The sequence below is a fragment of the Vanellus vanellus genome (assembly GCF_965231255.1).
Source record: "Vanellus vanellus genome assembly, chromosome: 9".
Taxonomy (NCBI): domain Eukaryota; kingdom Metazoa; phylum Chordata; class Aves; order Charadriiformes; family Charadriidae; genus Vanellus; species Vanellus vanellus.
This window is the reverse complement of record NC_138914.1, coordinates 5,096,102-5,118,583: the sequence shown is the minus strand read 5'-3', so window position 1 is coordinate 5,118,583 and position 22,482 is coordinate 5,096,102. Positions and strand designations below refer to the sequence as shown.

Here is a 22,482-nt window from a genome sequence, read left to right as displayed (position 1 = left end):
AAATGCGCTGCAGTAACGGGACTAAAGGTAATGTGAAACTTAGACCGATTCCCTTTGTTCCAGTATAAAGGGCTGCCCGGTTCGGGGGGAGGCGGGGGTACACACCCACCCCTGTCCCGGCCGTTGCTCGGCCACCTCTGCCCCTCCTTTCCCACCCGCGGGCGAGGGAGGAGAGGCCGTTCCCGCTGGGGAAGGGTTCAAAAGGAGACGAGTGCCCGTGTCCGTGCCCGTACCCGCCGCCCCCGCGGCGCTTGACCGAGCAGCAACGGAGTACACCCGCGATGGGCGTTGCGGGTCGCCCGTAAAGGCAGCGCGGGAGCGGTGCCGTGAGCCCGACCGGCGTCTCAGAGCCAAGCGGGGGGGGGGGGGTGTCGTTACCCTCTCCGCTTCCCAGTGTGGAAGTCTCTGAAGCGGCAGCGGGGGGGAGGCCGCCTCGAACAATGGGGGTGCCCGGAGGCTGCGCTTCCTGCGGGGCGGCGGCAGGAAAAGGCCTTTTTCTTCCGCGTCCCGCTGCGAGACGGCGGCGGCGGCAGCAGGAGAAGGAGGGCATCCCTCCACCCCCCCTTACCGCACCGCTTTCCCCTCAGGCCGGGGGTGCCTCCCCCGGGCAGGTGCCGCGCGGCCCAGGCCCGGCCGGCCGCCGCCTCACCTGACAGCGGGGCGCTGAGCAGCGGCGGCAGAAGCCGACCCGCCCCCCCCCGGTTTCCGGCAACCGGCGCCGCCGGCCCGGCCCGGCCCGGCCGAGCTCCTCCCTCCTTTCCCGCCACCTCCAGGTGGGGCGGGCCCCGGCGGCGGCGGCAGCCTTCTCCTCAGGCGGCGCTTGCTCCCCCGCTGGGGGGGACGGGACGGGGTGTGGCGGTGCCGCCCGCCCCGCTCCGCTCCCCTCCTCGCGGGTGTGAAGGAGGGGCGGGCGCAGCCCTCTCCCCGCCGAGCCTGGTGGGGCCGGCCCTTGCGCGCTTCCCCCCCCGCCCCGTTCCTTCCCGCACGGCCGCCAGCTGCCGCGGCGGCATGAGGATTAAGGCCGTCGGCGGGTAACGGGAGGAGCGACCGGTCCCATGGGCCGCGGAGCTGCCCGGGGGCGGCGGGTCTGAGGTGAGGTGAGGTACGGTGCGGTGCTCGGCGCGGCCTTGAGGGCGTGGGCGAGCGCCGGCCGGCGGGTGGCTCGGGCGGGGCGGGGCGGCGGCAGCACCTCACGGGGTTCTCTGAGGGCCTGGCTGGGTCCGGCTTGGCCAAACGTGGGCCGGGCAGCGGGTCTGGCGTGGGCTTGGCACCGGTTCAGGCGTGGCGGTGGGTGTCGGGCGCCTTCCCGAAGCGGCTGATCCTCAGCCGGGGAGGGGGGGGGCGTTTTTGGGGAGCCGGACGCTGGGGGTGAGCTGGGGGATGGGGCGCGGTGATCCCCCCGCGCCCCGGGGGGCTGCCGAGGGACGGGGAAGCGCCGTCTTGCCCGGTCCCGGTACCCAGACGGGTCAGAAGCGCTGTTGGGAGGTCGCTCCCACTGCTGCGTTCTGAGGAAGCCCCTTTCTGCAGGACCTATTTAACTCCGCTTTCCTCCCCCCATCACCAGGTTTGCGTACTTGGGAAATCCGAAGCAGTTCTCCTCAAACCAAACAGGTAAAACTACTCATATTGTAGGAATATTGCTAAAGGCTTCCGTTGCGAGCAGGCATGCAAATCTTGGCAAATCATAATGCCAAAAAAAAAAAAAAAATTTTTAGGTACAGGCCATCCTTTTTTTTTTTTTTTTTCTCAGGAAGTTTAATGGTTCAAAGCAGGGGTGTTTGGTGAGGAGGCTGTATTACTAGAAAGGTATGCAGTTTGCTTTAGAGTATATAGATACGTATGGGCCTGTAGTTGGTTTTAAGCACGTAACTCGGTATTCAAAGTTCCTTTAACATGATGTTAACTACTAAAAACAAGCATCCGGAAACAGTCTTAAATTTGACCATTTATTTATGGCTGCGTAGTTTTCCTTCAGCTAATGATCAGTTTCTTCCAAAGTTGAGAATGTATTTTTTTTTTTTACACTTATTTTTAAACTAAAATTCCTCCTTCTCACCCTGCACCCCCCCTCCCTAATACTTCTACATTTTCTTCCTGCTCTCTGGATGTTATATGCTCCATGCTTAGTTTCCACATTTGAACTCTCAGGATCTCTTGGGATTTAGCTAAAGTAAACACACCCATTTTGGTTTGACTGTGAGTTGGTAGGGCGTAATAACCCTCAATGATTAATGAGTCAAAGATAATCCTGAGGTTGTACAGTCTAGTCTCTTAGTGAAAGTTTACTTTTCATAGGAAAAAGAAACCACCCCTGAAATACAAGTAAAAATTCTCTGAGTTTATGACTGACTTCGGCTGAATATTGTCTAGTATGCTTGAAATGTGCTATGCTGCAGATATGTTAAGTGTTGGTTTTTTGTTTTTTTTTTTTAATAAATACAGAACTCATAGGTTGCCATGTTCATGTTGCTTGCATTTGGATTGCTACTGCAAGAAATTCTGGCTAATTCCCAAGCTGAAAATCTTACTGAATTCAGAAACATTCCAGAAGAACCATTATATAGCTACAAAGCGATCAACTTGCCAGATGAGCATATTCCATACTTTCTGCACAATAATCAGCATATTGCTGGCATCTGTAAACAGGACTCTCATTGCCCATATAAAGTAGGTTTGCTTTTGTTTGTTTGTTTGTTCAAACGTAATGTTGGGGTGGTTTATTCTTAGAGTCATAGCAGTTAAAGATGGTGATGAATTGTTCTCCTTGCCAGTGCATCAGTTCCACTGGGAATTGGAATTGCTGCTTTTGAAATAGTTGTACAGGACTCTTCCTGAATCGGATGCTGTCAGAAGGCTAGATTTTTAATGTACTGGTTTGCAAGGTTCTTTTTCCTCCCTCTTTTAATGGTTACAGAGCTGAAATGATGATCTTAATCTGAATGACTCTGTGAAAGGTGTTTGACATAAGTACAGTTAGTAGTTTCTAGGCGTTTCTAGGCCTGTGATATTTAGCATGCTGTAGTACGTTTGTGGAAGTGCCAAGAATATAGGCAAATCAATGAAATGCTGATTTAATCTTATCCTGTGTTTACACGTAATTCATTCACTTGAAGCAGGGACAGTGAACCCGAGGAGCCGGGCCACATGTGGCTCAGGAGCAATTCTGGTGGCTCTCAGGCTGGAGCGGCTTCACAGGGCTGGCAGTGGGAACAGTGCTCTCCCTTCTTTGGCTTTCTGCAGTACTGCAGAAGCCGATGTTTGTAGATTTGCCTGGGGAGGAGTGGTACACTCGGCCTGGAGCTCTGTGCTTTGTGTGAGCTTAGCTTTGTTACCTGTGTCTGTCAGCGATGTTAAAATTTTGGAATCCTACTCTCTGGGTCAGGAAAAGTGGTTGTCCTGGAACAGACATTTTAAAGACAAGGATAATGTTGCTGTGCACGTGTGTCCTCTTTGGAGCCTCTGTTGTGCATGAAGAATCTGAGTGTTCTTCCTGAAACTCTGTTTGAAAACAGACCAAACCAAAGCCTTTGATGCAAGATTTATTAGCAAGTGCTAGTTTATAAGCTAACAACTAACTTAATTCATTTCTCATTTTGCTGTTGCATGACTTGATTCAGTTATTCTGTGTTACAGAAATACTTGAAGAAGCTAAGATCCTGCTGGGGTTATGAGAAATCGTGCAAATCAGATTACAGGTTCAGTTATCCAGTGTGTGATTATGTTGAAACTGGATGGTAAGTTTCATTTTAAATGTATAAAGTACAGCATGGTAAAAAAATAGTGTAGTACTCACTTTCATATTATCTGTGAAGTTAATTTATTGTGATATTTAGAGTTTAAAGGATGATTCTTTGTGGAGATATGTATGTGTGTGTATACATGTGTATTTATAGATAACATATGTCTTTCAACATGATTTTAAAAATTTAACTTTTTAAGGAAGAAAATACTGTTTGAAATGCTTCCTGTCACAATGTTTTCATTATTCTGATTTAGCCTTGAATTCAGATTCCTAAAATAACTCTGGATTTCCTTTCTTAGCTTTAAAAAACAGAGGAAAAAATGTTAGAAAAGATTTATACCCTTTTACGGGAGAATTGCTTTAAATTGACATTGAAGTTTTCACTTACATGTGGCTGATAAGTTGCTTCCTGTTTTACATCTTAAATGTCAATAAAGTAAATGGTTGGCTCTTCTGTTCCACTTTCAGTGGAAAAAATGTTATCTGTTAAAGTTATTACTAGAATTTAGCAACGAACCTTGATTTTTTTTTTTTTTGATTTTTTTTTTTTTTTTTTTTTTTTCCTCCTCTCTCCTTTGTACATCAGGGCAAGTGACATTGAGACAGCCCAACAGATATTCTGGAAACAAGCTGACTTTGGTTACATTCGAGAGAGGCTCAATGAAATGAAAACGCATTGTAAGCCTGCAGCAACGGTAGGTATTTCTGATAGATATGATACTTTTCACTTGTTTTTAAAAGTAATTTTTGTTATTGATGAAATCCTACTTGTTCTTTTCTTAACAGGGAGATTCATCTCTGACCTGTTCTCAGTACCTTCAGCATTGCAGAGCAACAAACTTGTACATTGATTTACGAACTGTAAAGAGAAACCACGACAGGTCTCTGATTTGCTTATGTTGTAGTAAACCCAAGGGATGGCAGGGAAAATGACTTCAGAATTTGTTTAACAAAGCTGATGTGCTTGTTGCCGTGGGCTTTACTGTGATCTGAGACTTGTTGCTGAAGTCCTGTTGAGATCTACCTCTTAATTGCTGTCTGTTGCTGCTGTCAGCAGTACAGGTTATTTAAAAACCTAAGCTCTCGATTTTATGAAATGATGATGGGCAATTGAAGTCCTTCCCTCTGGTGGGAGAGGAAGACTTTTCTGTGTCTTCAGTTATATCCTTTCTTGATCAGATGTGCAAAGTGGAATTGTTTTTGTATGAGGCACTGAGAAGACCTTTCCTATGCTAGATGCCTTTATACCAGAACCAGGAATTGCATTTTTAGACACCATGAGACTGAAGAGAGATCTGAACCTGGATCTCTCGCATCCCAAATTAAAATGCTACATATTGGAAAAATGAGTAAAAAAACACACCAATGCCACTGATGCTGGCATCACTCATTTTTCCTTCTGCCTTATTTTTGAAGTCAGTGTCTTGGGCACTTGACTTGAAAAGAGCTGGTTCGTGACTGTGATTCTGATACCCTTCAGAATGGGTTTTGTCATCTTTTCAGCCTATCCTAAAAGCTATTTTAGGCAGTGCTTTTAGTTGGCAATTTGTTTTCATGAAACCTGTTCTTGCACCTTGCTCTTTGTATGTTGTATAAAATTCTTGGGTTACTAATTGGGTTGTGAAATCTGAGGTGAATTTCAGTGAGAAATTGTTATTAAAAACAAACAAACAAAAATCCCAACTAACTATGCTCCTGTAAGTAATTATGTAGCAAAAACCCAAATGAGTAATTTAATTAGAATGTGGGAATGATTCCTAGTAACATTCTGGGTGGATTAGTGCTGTTTTCTAAATGGATGTGTAGAACTCCAAGGACACCACTATGTTTATGTGGGAATTGCGGGAAATACTTGATTTTATGCTGAAGAAAATATTCAGGTTTTAAATATGTATGAAGTACCTTGCTGAATTGAACCTAACTAGTGCTGGCTTGAGTATGTAATTGAGATTGCAGAGCGCTTGTAGCACTGTTGCACAAAAGCTGATAGACTTTTACTAATTTGCATTAGATTCAAAGAAGACTTTTTCCAGAAGGGAGAAATTGGAGGTCATTGCACCCTTGACGTTCAAGCGTTTTTGGCTGAAGGTCAGCGCAAGAGCCCATTGCAGTCTTGGTAAGAATCACTTGAAGGCTGCTTCCAAGTTATCTTACTAATTCTTTCTTATTTTTTTCATTGGCACTAACAGCTGTGCGTAGGGCATTTCATACTGAGGAAGTAGATGTTCCTTTCTAAGGTCAATTTGAGAGTTCATATAAGATCCCTCTGGTAATTACATCTATGCAGAATGTTCTAAACTATGCTATGTGTAATTGTGTCCTGCCTAATTTCCAGCAGCAAGAGATCTGAAAATGTCTTGTAATTTGAAGTTCTAACCTTCAGGTGTTGTCTGGACAAGATGCAGGTTGTATGCTTGATGTGCCTGTAGAAGGAGAGAATTGTTTTGTTGTGAAATGCTTTGAAGTTTGCACTTGTGTTTTAGTTCACACAGTCCTTGATGATGTTTGGGCTAATGCAACAACTGGTCTGGATATATATTCATACGGTGTTCCCAGGGAGCCTGTGTTTGGAATCTGAAATGGGTGACAGTCTATAGGCTGAGTAGGAAGTGCAGAGGGTGCTTTGTGGTAGCCGGTTAAGTATCACAGATTGCATCTTAGCACTTCAAAGCTTCGTTGCCAATTAATTGATGAAACGTGAAGGAATTGGAGCCATTAAGGTCCATATAAGAATTAAGTTTTATGCTTCTCTCACTTTTTAATTTTTTTTCTCATTTTGCATTGATGGTCGGTTTCAGTTAAGAATAGCTGCAGAGGAGGAAAAGACTTTTCTTCTCTACCTGCTATTGTCATATCATCTGCTCATCCTTGTTTAGATCCAGGAATAATAAATATTGCATCTCCATTCATTATTCTGACCAAAGCATGAAGATCTTGCTGAAGTGTCTTTGGCAATGCAGATCAAGTTGGATAGACCCACAGATCTAGGCTCTAAGGCTCTTTGTTACATCTCTGCTGCCTTGATTTGTAGATCAAAGATGCTGTTCGCTCCTGAGATCAAAGGCAGTGTTTAACCTCTTGAAGCTTGTAACCTGAAGAACCTTCCATTACAATTTCAAATCATTTTAATTGTCAGACTCGATCAGTTTTCAGCAGTCCTGTTAAATCAAATGGACTGGATGAACAGTTACTAAATCTTAGATGTATGAAGTACATTTGTTTAAGCGTGTTAATGACAAAGCATGTTCTGTGTGTTTGAATCTTTGTAGGTTTGCAGAACTCCAGACATTTACTGCATTAAACTTCAGGCCCCTAGAAGATGGGAAGTGTGATGTTGTTATTGAAAAGCCAACATACTTCATGAAATTAGATGCAGGTAATTGGTATCTTTTGTTTAGGTATTTTTTTATCATGTAGTACTGCAGAAAAAAGACCCCATATCCAACTTGCCCATCTATGTTATGCCTTTGTGATTGTCAAGTTCACTTGTAATACATTTTTATTTTTGAAAAATGATATGACTTTTCAGTTCCTTTTTTTTCTGTAGTTCCATTGATGAACTTGGAAACCTAGATTTTAATCCTTACGTTTTACCACAGATAATAAATAAATAAAGAAAAAATTTCCTGCGACTCATTTAGCACAGTCACTGACTCTTGACTGTATTTTGACAGAGTCTTTGTCTTTGTGCCAAAGACTGTTCTGTACAGAGTCTGATTTTGGCTATCTCTGGATGAATTTTCATACCATGAAACACAAGGTACAGGTATATGTGTCTTGTGGTATGTGTTCAGTAGTGGAGGATTTGATGTGTATTGAATGATATGGAAGAGGAAGTGGGGTATTCAGACAAAGTTCAAGGGAGTAAGTTTTGTTGTTTAAAATACTTCCCCTCACCCACCCCAGAAAAGCTAAAACACAAATACCTAAACACAATCCTGTTTCAGTCTTAAAGTTTCAAATTTAGGTGAAAAGCCACTACAGAAAGAAATTAGCTGTCTTTTTAGAGAGAGCTGTGGTGAACGCTGTGCAACACTATGCTAAAATTCATGAGGGGCAGCACCTGAGCATCTGTAGCAATCAGCCAGTGGTATCTGAGACTTTTTTTTTTTTGTAGTTCACCAACTTTTTTGTCCGTGCAGCATAGTTTGCAGACAAATGTTAACAAAAGGGGGTGTTTAGGTTGTAGGCAAACAGACAAGCTGCTATGGGGTAAGCTATGGTTTAAACTGGATGGTTAGTGTGCTGTGTTCTCGCCCTGTGAGACACACTGCAACTGTAAACTGGATTGCCCCTCTTCCCCTGCAGGCCAGTACCTTATATTTTAAGCAAAGTTGTTCCAGGCCCCGGAACAGTTACCATGGAAGAGTTGCTGTGCTGTAAATTTGTACCTTTGAGCAGGGTGGTCTAGCTGTGGCTCGGGAGGCGATTTTGTCCAGCTCCTTTGTTTTAGGGAAGGTGGGGGAAAATTGCTGTTTGAGCAGTATAGGAAGCCCGGCAGCCAGTTTCTATCATGGCAGCTCTTTTCAGTCAGAAGCTTAGAAACAGAAGCTGTGTGCCAAAATGGGGATCTGGTCTTCGCTAGCAAGGAAACTGGACTATGTTACCTCCTTTGTTTCATGGTAGTTTTTTATGCTCCTTGGTCTTAAGGTATTAGCTTAAGAAACCAAGAATGAACAAGAATGCTCTGAGAAAAAAAACAACTGAGGAATAACTTAGGCTTTGGCTTGTGTGCAATTACAAGTTCTGTCTTGTAGTCCTGCAGACAGAGCTTCCCTTAACCCTAATAAAGCAGATCTAAGATCAGTGCCGAAGGCCTGTTTTTAATGTTTCCTGTATGTTTAACTAGCTATTGTTAGAGCAGTAGTTGCTTTCATAAACTTCAGAAAGCAGCTGCAGACTGTAATGAGAAATGGCACGTAAACTTATCTTTTTCTTACGCTGTCTTTTGGCCGCTCTTCTAATTTCTCCAAACTTTTTAAAAACATGTTTTACTTCAGATTTCTTACCTTGATTCCTTCCATTTAAAGGTTTGCTTTATTAGAGTGTGTCAGAAGCAGGGGAAAACTAATATAAAATGTAGGATACTACTAAGGAAAAAAATGCATGAACCAATAAAAAGTGGAGTGAGTAATGTATTTTGCTAACAATTCTTTCTTTCTCAGGTGTTAATATGTACCATCACTTCTGTGATTTCGTCAATCTTTACATTACACAGCATATCAATAATTCCTTCAGTACTGATGTCAACATAGTCATGTGGGACACTGTAAGTCTGCTGTGCTTTTAGCATATTTGTAATGGGTTGTATTTCTGCTTTATAGAGACTCTGAAGCTTTTAGTAGCCAATCCTTAGCTTTTTTGTGGGCTTAGCCACATGGAACTGGTCAGTTTTTTGGATCCTGTTAATACAGGTGCATGAGCAATAGTTAGGAAACAGATTTTCTATGATAAACCATGTGCTGTTTGAACAGTACTCTAGCTCATCTTTTGCTAGTACATAATTATGTGGTTTTTTGGTGCGACCTCAAAAATAACATGATCTGTATTTCTAATATGTAGCATTTGAACATTTCATGCTGTTTTCTGTAGACTTTTTTTCTCTGAGAATATTGAAGTAGATTTACTTAAAGCTGTTTCTACTATATTTAAAAAGAAATGCATCCTTGCATCTTTCTAAATAAGTAACATGCAGCCTGTAATAAACAACTAAATTAAATCCTTATATTCTATGATAGAATAGGTTTTACAATATATATCAAAACAGAGTGTAATACTTAATTCCTTTAAATAGCCTTTTTACAGTTACTTCTCTCAATCACCTCTTAGAATGCCACGATGATATATAAACCAAGTTTTCAAGTGAAGCTATGTCTGCTGTACTGCTGAGTTGAAACCATGACTGTGTTTAAGAGTAATATTAGTTTTACTGGCCAGTATTTAAGTTGTGTAGGAGAGTGCCTAGTTTTTCATTATTTAGTTTAACAATTTGTAATATGCCAGATAACATGTATAATGAGGTCCAGAAATAACACATTTCTTGACTATGATATTGTCCCATGCCTGTCTTGTTCTCGTAAAATACTGGGTTTTCTTTCTGACTATTTACTGCTAGGACAACTAATATTCAATAGAGAACCGCAAATATCCCCTGCTTGCTATTTAATGAGAAAATTCTTTGGCTAGAAGAGACCCTTTTTTTTTTTCTAGTTCTCTTACATTTTGAAAGCTAAAATAAATGTGCCTGCCAGATAAGCAAGCTCTCTAGATGTTATTCCGGGACCTGTTAATCCAGCTCTGATGGCTTTTGGAAAAGATCAGATATGTCACACAGTATTGTAAATTACTTTGAAAAGCAACTCTTTGTCTTATATCGCATTGTTGAATCAAGCAACTCTTTCAAATGTACGATTCAAAGTAAGTACTGTCACAGTACTGTCATTTTAAATGAGGCTTAACTGCTCACTCTGCTTCTGTTCGTTCCCATGTACAACCAGATGATGGCACCAACTAACCGCTGAACTGTCTATGCTGATTGAAAGATGGACTTGAGCTTATTATTAATTCTCTTTATTTTCCTTGATGTAATTAGATTTGGCCATACTTTCTAACTACTGTAGAATCAGTGCACTGTTCTTATTAAACAGGAATGCTCTTAGATGTAGGTTAAACAAAGCCAAAAATGAGTAGGAAATCCACTGGGTGTTGATTTGCAGACTGTTTCTGCAAATGCAGGAAAGCGATGTTTATAAAGCACTTTTAAGGAGAGCAGATAGGGTTAGAAAGTAGTACTTTCAGCGTTGAAAATCAGTTCTCTACTTCTAATTTGGAAGAGCGGTTCTTGTAATACAGATGGCCAGAGAGTAGTATGGATTGTAAAATTCATTAAAACTTAATGGCAGAAGGAAGGAAGCACCCCTTCAATTGAAAGAAGTCTGGTGCCCTTTAGATTCTTTTACATTGCAGAAGAGAACAGGTATCTAGTGAAGTCATTTGTAGTCTTATTTTCAAATTTCTTATTGAGACTGTTTCCACATAACTTTATAAGCAGCCTGAGCCGGCTCCGGAGTTGAAAGGAAGCTTTAAGTGAGACTCTGCACCAGGGCTACTGAGGTCATATTTAATTGCATTCAAAGAGCAAGAGATGGTGACTCAGCCCTCAGATGTGTAGGAAATGTTACAAATTTGAAGGCAAGAGCCCCTGCTGTTAGGCCAGTGTTGTAGGGAGTAGATGGTTCTTAAAAGATTCTACAGAGCATTGCTGCAAAGGGCGAAGCTTTTTATACTGCCCTGTAGAGAAACAGCTTGATAGCTCGTCAAAGTAATGCAAAGTATAGTTTCCTGGCTGTTTGTTCTGTCAAATCAGATCATTACCGTCAATTTGTGATAAACGTGCAACATGCAAATGAACCCAAAACAGAGGCAAATGTGAAACAGGCTTCTTGTGACTTTTAACTTCAAACATTACTGCTGCACTTGAATTCCCAGGAGTGTTTTTTCTTTTTAGTCTGAGGAGTCGAGGTTCACGCCTTCTATCATCTCTGTGTTTCTGTTAGTTCAAATTTAGCTTGTGTTCTGCTGCCTCTGAGGAAAGTCGTAAGTACTCCTTGCTCCTAACTCAGAAATTCTAATCTACTGCTGAGGAACTTACCTAGATTGCTAATTTATAGAACTGTTTTATTAAAAATTAACTACCTGACAGGTAATTTGAGTTAACTGCCATGGTAAATGCAGGGATTGATGTTCTGTAATGTCTTGTGTTCTGTGCTAGGCTGTCTTAGGTCCTGTGGTGGCGAAGTGCATATTGACCAAGTATTAAAACTCGTATACAGAACTTGTAAATCACGAAAAGAGGTTTTTATATGCATTTATGTAATCGTTATGCCCTTGTGTTTTTTCTTTCCCCGTAGAGCTCATACGGCTATGGTGACCTGTTCAGCGAGACATGGAAGGCATTTACTGACTATGAAATAATACACTTGAAAACCTTTGACTCTAAAAGGGTATGGAATTTTATATTTTGTTTTAATTTCTTGGCGCTAGGTAGCAAATATAACAGCTTCTCAAGCCGCTTGTGGATATGGGTGTTTCAGAGGAAAGCATTAATACTTACCATGCATGTTTTAACGGGCGTAATGTGAGTATTCTACCTTACAAACAAGAGACAGCTGTAACCTAATTCTGTGGTGTGTCTATGCATTATATAGATGGAGCTAACTTTTGTGTCTTCCGAGAGGTGATACTTGTGTATTGATTTCACTTCTGCAGGACCCACTACTGAAGTTAAGGGTTTTCAAATGGTACTGTCTTTTTACATCTTCTGATCTCTACTGAGGCGTTTATCTTCCCCTGCAACTGTTAGTATACCTGCTGCTTATCATTACAAAAATTTTACTCCCACCAAAAAATGTACTCATTAATTCAGATCTCATTTTAGTCTCTTAAATTCCTTGAAGCTCATCTTAAACTCTCTACTGTCTAACTGGTTTTCTTCTATTTAGTTCATGTTTGTTCTGTTTTGGGGGTGTGTTTTTTTACCTCTTCCTACACTTGCATTTGTAGCATCCTAAGCGAGAACTCTTTTGGAAGCAGGATTGTCTTTGTTCTATTCATTTGCACAGTCAAGGAAGTGAGGATGTTCTTGACAGGAGCATGTAATTGCTAGCTCATTATAAGCAGTGATCCCACTGAATGAGCACGGGATGTGCCAGCGGAAGGTAGCAGTGCAGTGTAACTTCTTGTGATCTTCCTTTGCAGGTGTGCTTTAAAGAAGTGGTCTTCTCATTACTGCCTCGAATGAGATATGGCTTGTTTTATAACACACCGTTGGTGAGTCCTTTTTATCCATCCACTGTGTTAACTAGATGCGTGTGTAACAGTATAAAATCTGAGTGAAAGAATATCTGAAATATCTAGCTGAGTTGTCATGAGATGTACTGCACTGAAGGTCTATGCAACTCCAAATGAAATGGTCTTCCATAAAGATTAGGATTTTGAAGTTACTTTGGCTGGCTGATAGTAACTGGTTGTGTCACAGCTCAGGAGATGCATATTATTTGTTATTTGTCTTTAATGGGTGGGCACTGTGAACTTACTGGTATTTCTGCAGAGCAGAAGAGCTTGTACACTGACACACTTTCCCGAGGATATTAGCTCATGCATTCAGGCTGTAACACTGTAGAGAGAGTTATATTTCTTTCTAAGTGCAAGTGCCACTTGTGTTGCAGTGAATAGTGACATGTTTAGCGCAGTGCATGATACTAAGCTTTTGTTCCACAAGAATGGCAAAGGACTGATCACAAAGAGAGGTTTTCTGAGCAAAATAACCTTCTGTATTAACAATTGCTTTTTTAATTCCAGATCTCTGGCTGTCATGGTACAGGGCTATTTAGAGCATTTTCTCAGCATGTATTACACAGATTAAATATCACGCAAGAAGGACCCAAGGTATGATAACTGAATAATAAAGTTGTAATATGGAGCTGATGGCTTTTACCAGAGAAGAAGCATTAGCAAGCTGGACCCAGTGGGGAATAAGGGCATATCAAGCACTTCTTGTCCTTTCCTGTGATACTTGGTTTGTTTTTTTTTTTTTCCCAATAAGTCAGCCTGTTCTATAAAGGCCTTCAGCAAACGTTTGTGTATGTTTGTGAAAGTTGCCCTCATGTCTTATTTCCATAGGACAGTCTTTAGAACATCCTCCTTCCAACCTTAGGATGTCTTCCCTGCCTCCATTCTCTGTGCTCAAGGCCTTTGCGTCCTTCCCAGTTAAGCACGATACATGGTGCACGCTCTCTTCTGGAGCATGCTGACAAGGTGCTCTCCTTGGGTCCAGCAGAGGGGATCCCGCAATCCCGCAATGCAGTGAGCTTGCTTTTTCTCGATCCTCATCCTGCTGAGCTCAGATCAGAGGAGGAAACAATTTGAGTCTGGTCCTTCCGATCCTTGCCTGGTACCATCTGTCTGACCCTGGGCTTCTCTGTTGTACGCACTGCAAATTGCAAATTGTTGCAATGGCTGCATTGATGGATACGGCAGTTCTGGGCTTCTTGAAGTATTTGCTAGAGAGTAGCCTACATATTATCGCCGAGGGGTACACATTCAAAGCACTGCACAGGCATTTAGTTGTGCTTTTCCTGCTGACACTAATGGGAGTCATGCAGTCAAATCTCTTTATTTCAGCCAGAACACTTACCCCTGTGAGTCCAATTAATTTAAAGAGGTAAAAGGAGGAACTGTTATAGAAGTAAAATATTTTTTTCCAAGGATCTTGTGCACAAGCCATCCTGAAAGCTGCTTTCCTGCTTTCAAAAACTGCCATATAATATGTAATACAAAGGCTCTTTTGTACTGAATAAAATAAATCTTTCAGAAAATGTTTTAGTCTTTGTTAATGGTCAGACTTTCACAAAGTTTTTGACACTTTTAATCTGTTGGAAAATACGATGTGAATTTTAAGGTGGTTACATCATCTATTGCATGGGGAAGGAACGTATTTAGTTGCTCAAACAATTGTCAAAAGTAAACATGGAAACATTTAGATTTTTGTGTGTGTGTGAGGTCTGCCTCATAGCTAATACGCTGTTGCTTCTTTTTTTTTAGGATGGGAAAATTCGAGTCACAATACTTGCACGCAGTACAGATTACCGGAAAATATTAAACCAGAATGAGGTGTGGTCCTTTTGATTTTTAAAACAAATTTATCAAAAGTTAAATTTTGCTCATTTAATTGACTTTTTGGTTTTTTTTTTCAGGTACAGCCAAGACATCTATCTGCTGACAAATCTTGGACGACTATGCTCAGTGCTAATATTAATTTCTTCTAATATGTCTTTTAGCCGGTCTCCTTTTCTGCACACCAGACACTGAACCTTGCTGCCCTTTTTAAATATCCAGTGGAAGACTAGAGATGTAATGCTAAAAGTATTTCTTCCTAACAAACAGGCGCTGCAGAGCTTCTGATAAAATTAAATTATTTCGCTTTCTAATTATCTCTTTTATTTCTAGCATCCCCAGTGTTGAAGACTCTAACAAAAACCTTTGTTATGCTTGCAGATTAAAATGCATAAGCTATTGTATTGTATGAGTATGTGCATTCAAAACTTAATGAATTTTCGTATTGATTCATGTTTTTGAATCACCCAACTTAGTGGACTTCTGGTGTAGCTTCTGTTGTGGTAAAATGATAGTTTCTAATGTTTTCATACCTGTCTTCATTCTTAGCTGCCAGTGCCTGACAAAAATGAATTGACATTATCATCCCCACCTTGTGTAGGGAGAAACTGAGGCAAAGCTCCTACTAGTTTGAGTGGTATAGGATTGGGTCATGTAGCACTTAAAAGTCAACAGTAGCCTCTGTGAGAGCGCAGGAGATCCAGGTCTCCCCTCCAGAGACTGCTCTGCCAGGAATCATGGATGTATCTTAGATGGGAAGGTACAAAAAGAGGGGAACTTCTCCTTTATATGGCAGTGACAGTATGTTCTGTCTCACTCATCGTAATTCCCTGGTAGGGAGGAGGAGTGTGTAAAATGATCAAGAGTGCAGGGGAGGAATTAATTGAAGGAGAACACCAAGTCATTGTCTTTTTATTTTCCTCCTTAGCTTGTGAATGCTTTGAAAACAGTATCGACGTTGGAGGTCAAAGTGGTGGACTACAAATACAAGTACGTAAGTTGGTAGAATAAACTAGTGTGATCTCATGCTGCCTATGGTTTATGGTTGGACTCGATGATCCTAAAGGTCCTTTCCAACCTAGACTATGATTCTATGGCTGGTGAAAGCAGCTTTGCAGGCAAAGCTATGTATGCTCCAATGTCTAACCTTTGCAAAATCCAAGAACTGGTAAAGGAGGAAGAATGTTACTGAGGGAGTAGTGGGTGCGCTAATTAAGCACTCCCATTCTATGATGCACTAGTCGGGAATGAATCTCTGGAGTTAGTAGGCTCAGGTTAAAGCTACTATATGATGAGCAAGTTTTGAAATCACTTTTGTTTCCTCTCCCCAAAACAGCTGTGTTCTATCACCCTTTTGGATTTGCTAATGCTCTGCAGTAACTGTAGGTCAACAGGGATTTCTCTCGTATGATGCTAGTGTCTTATTTTGTATGACCCTTAGTTTAGTGATGAGTAGTAACTCGGCTTATTTGGTGTTCTGGTGGCCCCCTAAAGACACCGCTTGAGGTCAGTTTGAGGTGCTCAGATGTAGTAGGCACTGGGCCAGTAAGAAATGGATTGAAGAAAAAGTTCCCAAGTAGTATATGGCTGTGCCAAATGGCAGCAGCTCCCATCTACTCAGTGGTACTGTCGTGGCTCATGCTGAAAAGTAAGGAACTGAAGTAGCCCTGAGAGATCAGTGCTTTGACCAAAGCAGAGACCATGCGAGAAGGTAGAGTTGCTTCCGATTCCCCTGTAAATGAAAGTGCTTGAGCAGTCTAATAATAGAAAAGAGGGTGGATACCCATGAGAGGGCATCTAGACCATCCCACTTGAAAGTGTGACCAAGTGGTACTTCTAGAATTCCCATGCTTCTTGAAACTGTAGTACCATTCAGCATTACAGATTTCCACAGCAATCCTGCAGCATCACTGTCGTCATAGCTAGAAGGGTTTCTCTGATGTCTGCCCTTATAGTGGTTTAAGCAGTTTAAACTTTCTTGTTGCTGTTTAAGCCAGTTTCTTTCAGTTCTTTTCCAAATGGTCAGAGACGTTATTCTATTACTTTTTAACATATGAATTGTTCATACACAAATGGAGCCTGTTGTAATTTCCCTTTCCAGTTGTCTGTCTTGTCTTACAATTAAGTATCTTTAGTCCATTCTTTCCTTGTTAACACCTGGTTATTTAAACAGAATACTTTATTTGGAGCTTACAGTCAAAGGATGGGAGGGAGTGACAGATCCAGGAGCTGAAAAAAGCCTGGTTGTCTTATTTTTGCTTGATGTCCTATGCATAAGTTCAGGTTGGATAGCCACATCTTTAAGGAGGAATTGTATACTTCTACTTTACATTAAAATCAGTTTAGGTCTTTTATGTTAGTTTTTTTTTTTTTTAAAGAGGTGATGCAAATTTTTTTTTAAGGCAAGTATGAAAGCCCCAAACTTACAAAAACTTGTTAAAAAAAATAAAGTTTTGAAACCTGTTTGCATTTCTTGTAATTCCATGCTGAGTTATTGCTGGCCGCAGCATTTGCGATTCTTGGTGTTGTTGCTTGAAAAATCAATTCTCTCTTTCAGTATTCCCTGAAGTTAATTTTGTGCTTTCTACATGTAACTAATTCTTGCTGAGATGGATAGGCATGCCAGATCACCATTTTTGTTGTGTTGTCTGCAGGGAGCTTGAATTTTCAGAGCAATTGAGAATTACCCACAACTCTGATATATTCATTGGTATGCACGGAGCTGGACTTACCCATTTGCTCTTTCTGCCAGACTGGGCTGTTGTTTTTGAACTGTAAGTCTGTTTGTAAGTCTGTTTCACTCTATTTCCCCTCTTATACCACAACTGCTAATGCCTGTTCATATGTGTTAGCAAAGCACTTTCCCTTACTAGTATTTGACTATGAATGTTTGTCTCGCATCCTCATCTACACTTCATTTTTGACAGTCTGTTCTGGGTATTGAAAGTGAGGAAGCTTTTGTTATAAAATACAGTCTAACTATATTTAACAGGTTTAGCCTGTGATTTCTTAATAAAATGGAGCCTGGTCAACAATTGCTTAGGGAAAATGGCAAAAAAAGAGAAAGCCTCACTGGTATTGGTAATGGTATTTTGATGATCCAGGTGAATTGTTTACATAAGATGCATGTTCAGCGTGTTAAAGATCCCCCTGAAGGTTAGTTATATATTCCTTTCTGTGTTCAGGACACGAGCACCAGCTTGCTGTCCAAGCTTAGCTGAGTGTCATTCTGTTTTACCTAAATTTCTTTAGTTGTCTCCTTTTAAACATATTTTCATGGAATCACAGAATGGTTTGGGTTGGAAGCAACCTTTTAAAGGTCACCTAGTCCAACCCCCCTGCCATGAGCAGGGACATCTTCAACTAGATCAGGTTGCTCAGAGCCCCGTCCAACCTGACCTGGAATGTTTCCAGGGATGGGGCATCCACCACCTCTCTGGACAACCTGGGCCAGTGTTTCACCACCCTCATTGTAAAAAATGTCTTCCTTATATCTAGTCTAAGTCTGCCCTCTTAGTTCAATACCACTACCCCTAGTCCTGTCGCTACAGGCCCTGCTAAAAAGTTTGTCCCCATCTTTCTTATAAGCCCACTTTAAGTACTGAAAGGCTGCGATAAGGTCTCCCCAGAGCCTTCTCTTCTCAACGCTGAACAACCCCAACTCTCTCAGCCTGTGTTCCATTCCTCTGATCATTTTTGTGGCCAAATTTTGTTGCAAAGTATGGTTGTTCATAGATGCTCCAGTTCTATAGAACTAAAAATGCTGCACGCTTCTTAGAAGAGCACTGAATTCTCCATGCTGGGAAATTCTGCTTAAAGCCTCTGCTGTGGGAAGGCTGTGGAACTAGTGCTTTGCCGCATAATCTTCTTGGCTTGAGAGCATTTTGTCCAGTCTCCAAATAAGTTCCGAAACCCTTGCCCGGGAGCTGCTGCAGCTGGACAGGGACATGCCTGGTGTGCAGATGTGCCTCAAACTGCCTCCTAGGCTACATCATAGCAACAGATGGTAGCCCTTGTTGTTTTCAGTGGAGTAGAATTGGAGCCTTAGAACTGGACAACAAACACTTTGGCCTGAAGTCTTTTTTTTTTTTTTTTTTTTTTTTTTTTTTTTTTTTTTCCCCTGTTTCACCCTGGTAAACTTCAGCACAATCTCTGTAGGTAAATATGATTTTTCTGCCTGCCCCTAGATACAATTGTGAAGATGAACGTTGTTACCTGGATTTGGCAAGGCTGAGAGGCATTCACTACATCACTTGGCGAAAAAGGAATAAAGTATTCCCTCAAGATCGGGTAATGATGGTCACGGGTGGAAGGGTGGGGTGCTATAACTTGAAGCATTTAAAGGTTTGCTTGCTTTACCTATCTCTGTTCTGATAATTGAAATACGGTTTTCATTCTTTAGACCAAATTAACTTCCCTGTTGTGAGCAAGAAATCATTTGATATTAATGGCTGAGGGAAGAAAAGAAATGAAATTACTTGGCCATTAATCCAAGCTATCCATAGCATTGCTGTTTGCAGTTACTTTGCTAACTCTTTTGCCTTAGAGTTGATCAATGGATCAGAAATAATAAATTAAAATAGCAGATGCTCAATTTTTTTTCTTGCTTTTTGAATGGAAGGTGTATTTTTTTTCTTTCTGTCTAAAGGGCCTTATTTCATTTTTCTAGGGACACCACCCAACGCTGGGAGAACATCCAAAATTTACGAACTACTCCTTTGATGTGGAAGAATTTATGTACTTGGTGCTTCTGGCTGCAAATCATGTTTCACAGCATTCCAAGTGGCCATTTAGGGTAAAACATGATGAATTCTAAATTAGACTTCAGACTGAAATATTATTTTTAAATAATGGTCCATAAAGATATTGTAACAAGATAAAGCAAAATGCTGGTGTGAAACGTGTAAACCTCTACGAGGGAAATAACCCATTATTAACTTGACAAACCACTTCTTAGCACCGTACTTTATCGTTATAATTCCTCTCTTTAATTCTGGGAGTTTTTGATATGTAAAAACTATTTTTCAGAACTCTTACGGTTTTTGCACTGTATTTTTGCATTCCAATTTCTGAAATACTTGTCTTTATACAAAGATATGTCCATCCATTTCATGTAAGGTTTTCTGGGGTAGATGCTAATCTTGTAATAATTTATGCCTGCTATTATGTGAGGAAATGCTAGAGGATGGAGAGTGTTACCGCTTGCTTTCTCGGTGTAGTCTCTCTGGGAATGAACTAGGTCTGTCAGAGCTCCTCAGTTTCTCTTTTTAAGAAGCTGGATGCTCTTATACTATAGTCCTGTACCTGTAAGTAAAAATCTGAATAGGAATTGCTGCCTTATTGTAAGGCACTCCCCAGTGTGTCGTTTGCAGTCGAGTTACATGACACGATGGTTCCAGGGTGGCTGGTTAGTTCCTTTCCATCACCATCCATGTCATTGCTGTCCCTGTATTGTTTCTAGGTTTGAAGACCTTCCTTTGTAAAATGGTGGTCGTAAGAATGAAACGGTTAAGCAAGCTTTAACTTTTCAACAGACTCTGCAAACTTCTATTTCAAGTTTAGAAACGTTTTCAAGTTAGTGAGCAGAGTCTTATGTTTTTGCATTTAAATATAAGCTTTGACTCTTCTCCTTGTGGTTTTAAATGCTAAAATATAACAGGTCTGCTCAGTAGGTTTACTCAGGCTCCTATCTCAAAGCAGGTAGATCTTTTCCTAAGTGAATACTTAAAACTTGAGGTAATCTGTGTGTTTTCTGCTTTTTCACATAAAACAGCACTCTGCAATGGAAAACCTGAGCAAAATGGAATAAAACTTGAGTCCTTTTGAGGATGCTAAAGGGAATGGACTTTGAGTTTTTTATGACCAATGATAAGATGTATAGGGTGTCTTTCAGCTGGAGCTGAAAGGAAATCAAGTCATGAGGTACCTTGGTTTTGGAGTCATTAAAAGCCTAGTCTTTTAATGTTCTTGTTCACTCAAACTGTGGAAGAATCAATCTAGAAAACTTTTGAAAATCCTTCCAAAGCCAGTAGTGTAGTTCACTGTTTCCAGTGAAGGAAATACTAAGCCAAAGCTGAATTCTTTATGAAATTTTCCCTGGAGCTGATATGTTGGTGGTAGATGGGGTTGGAGGGAGGGAGTATTTCTGTTGTCTTAAGTGTTGTCTTCCAGAGGACATGTGGAAGAATCAAGTTCAGTGAGATAAAACCCAGAGTTCTATGTTAATTTTTTTTTTGAGAATGTATTCCCATGATAGACTCGCAGTATAATCATACAGTCTCAGTGGCTTGAAGCAGAGCATACATTTGTATGCAAGAGCAAGACAGTTACAGTAAATGTAAACATTTCACGGGTATAATTGTAGATATTATTGACTTCCATTCTCCAACAGTCATAGGCAATTTCACAGAGCGTAGGTACATTTACTGACCTGCCTATACTAGTAAAGATGAGTTACTGTAAGCATAATTTTCATATAGATCTCTCATGACCTTAAGCAGCGCGTAGGAAAAGCTAGATATAGCTGATATGTAAGATATATTAAGATATCTGGTGCAATTCTTAGTGTAGTATATTGGTTTACCGATGTATAAAACTGTTTTACTTTAAAGAACCATAGAAGCAAAATTGCACTTCTTGACATGAAAAAAAGAGAGAAAGAAAAAAAAAAAAGCTATTGAGGAATACAGTTTCCTATATTTGTATTGTATGTGTCTGGTTTTTTTACCTTGTAGGATTTTAAAGGAAAAAAATATGTGTAAAACTCAAGTCAGTAAAATATCCGAGTTCAAACGAAACCAAATTAAAATAAAGACGACATTTAACTATGAACTGTGCACAGATATCTGATTTTTTTTTTTTAATAAAAAGCTTTTTAATTTAAAAAAGAAAAGTGTAACTTTTTTGGTCATAGTTTGCCAGGTTTTAGAGGCAAATGTTTTAAATACTATTAATTGCATTGAGTCATGTGTCTCTGCTTTTTCCTGCCATGGCAACCTGATGTTCCAAGGTCCAAACTGGTATTCAGATTAATTTATCCGGGAATCATTCAGGGATAACACTGTCACCTTGCGCTGACGGCTTTGTCATCAGGCATTTTAATATTGGTGTGTGGAAACTGTTTATGTTTAACTTCCTGCGCTGCAGATGATGCTGTTGAAGCCAGGGTGTGGGCGCAGGCAAGCGCCTGAACCTGTGCAGCTCACGAGGAGCTTCTCTTTCAAGCGATGTTGGGAGTCAGTAAAAGAAGTTGTCGAACACATGCCTGAGCGCATGGAGACTTAACCCAAAGGCAAAATATCCTGCCAACATTCACCAGTTTCAGCAAATTTGAGGGCAGCGTTGACAGTCGATGGCCACCATATTCTTCAGCCTTTATGGCTTAATATTACTGGGATGAACATATTATTTTGGTTGATCAGCTTTACAAAAAGGCACAAAATTATCTGGGCAGTAGGAACAGGTTCTGTTGGTTTAATGGGATTTTGCCAATAAAACCTGAGAGAGGATTTGGACAACAGCAAAGATGTGGCTTGCAGCTTGCTTAAAGAGGGTCTGGGCCATCCCGGTCTGCCCCGACACTGGAATCGAGGGAATCCATGAGACTTTTGGGCCACTTGTTCTTGAGGCAGGGAAAAGCTTTGGATTATGTTTTCCTAACAGACTATAGGAATCTTGTTCCTTGCTACTTCTGATTTTTTTTTTTTTTTTTTTTTTTTTTTTGGTGTGTGTGCATCTCTTGTTTACTTAAGTTTACAGTCTGTCTTTAACTGACACATTCGCCTCAGCGTGATGAATTTAGTTTTGGGACTTGATGAACGTTGCCAATCCTGAACGCGTACAGCATTGCCTGTGTTTCATGTACAATGTAAACTGAGAGCTGGATTTGAAATAAAAAGTTATTTATGGATGCACATGGTGTCTTTCCTTTTTACATCAGAAATCTTCAAGATGTATTTTCAGTTTTTTCTTTGTGAAGTTCTGTGGAAGTTGGGTAAGTGTGAGAAATGGTTTGTGATGGGGAAGTGGCAAATCATGATTATTAATCTTAAGAGTAAAATTATAAA

At 40.9% G+C, this 22,482-nt stretch overlaps 1 protein-coding gene across 1 annotated transcript; it reads left to right on the top strand.

The window, feature by feature from the left end:
* Positions 1-1,038: 1,038 nt before the first annotated feature.
* Positions 1,039-22,276, top strand: EOGT (EGF domain specific O-linked N-acetylglucosamine transferase). Its single transcript, XM_082487815.1, has 17 exons — positions 1,039-1,092; positions 1,565-1,611; positions 2,443-2,667; positions 3,634-3,734; positions 4,329-4,437; positions 4,529-4,623; positions 5,754-5,858; positions 7,012-7,118; positions 8,908-9,011; positions 11,653-11,745; positions 12,500-12,571; positions 13,103-13,189; positions 14,345-14,413; positions 15,345-15,406; positions 17,071-17,190; positions 18,604-18,706; positions 19,086-22,276. The coding sequence occupies exons 3-17, from the start codon at positions 2,458-2,460 to the stop codon at positions 19,230-19,232; spliced, it is 1,584 nt and encodes a 527-aa protein (XP_082343941.1). The 5' UTR covers positions 1,039-1,092; positions 1,565-1,611; positions 2,443-2,457; the 3' UTR covers positions 19,233-22,276.
* Positions 22,277-22,482: the final 206 nt, after the last annotated feature.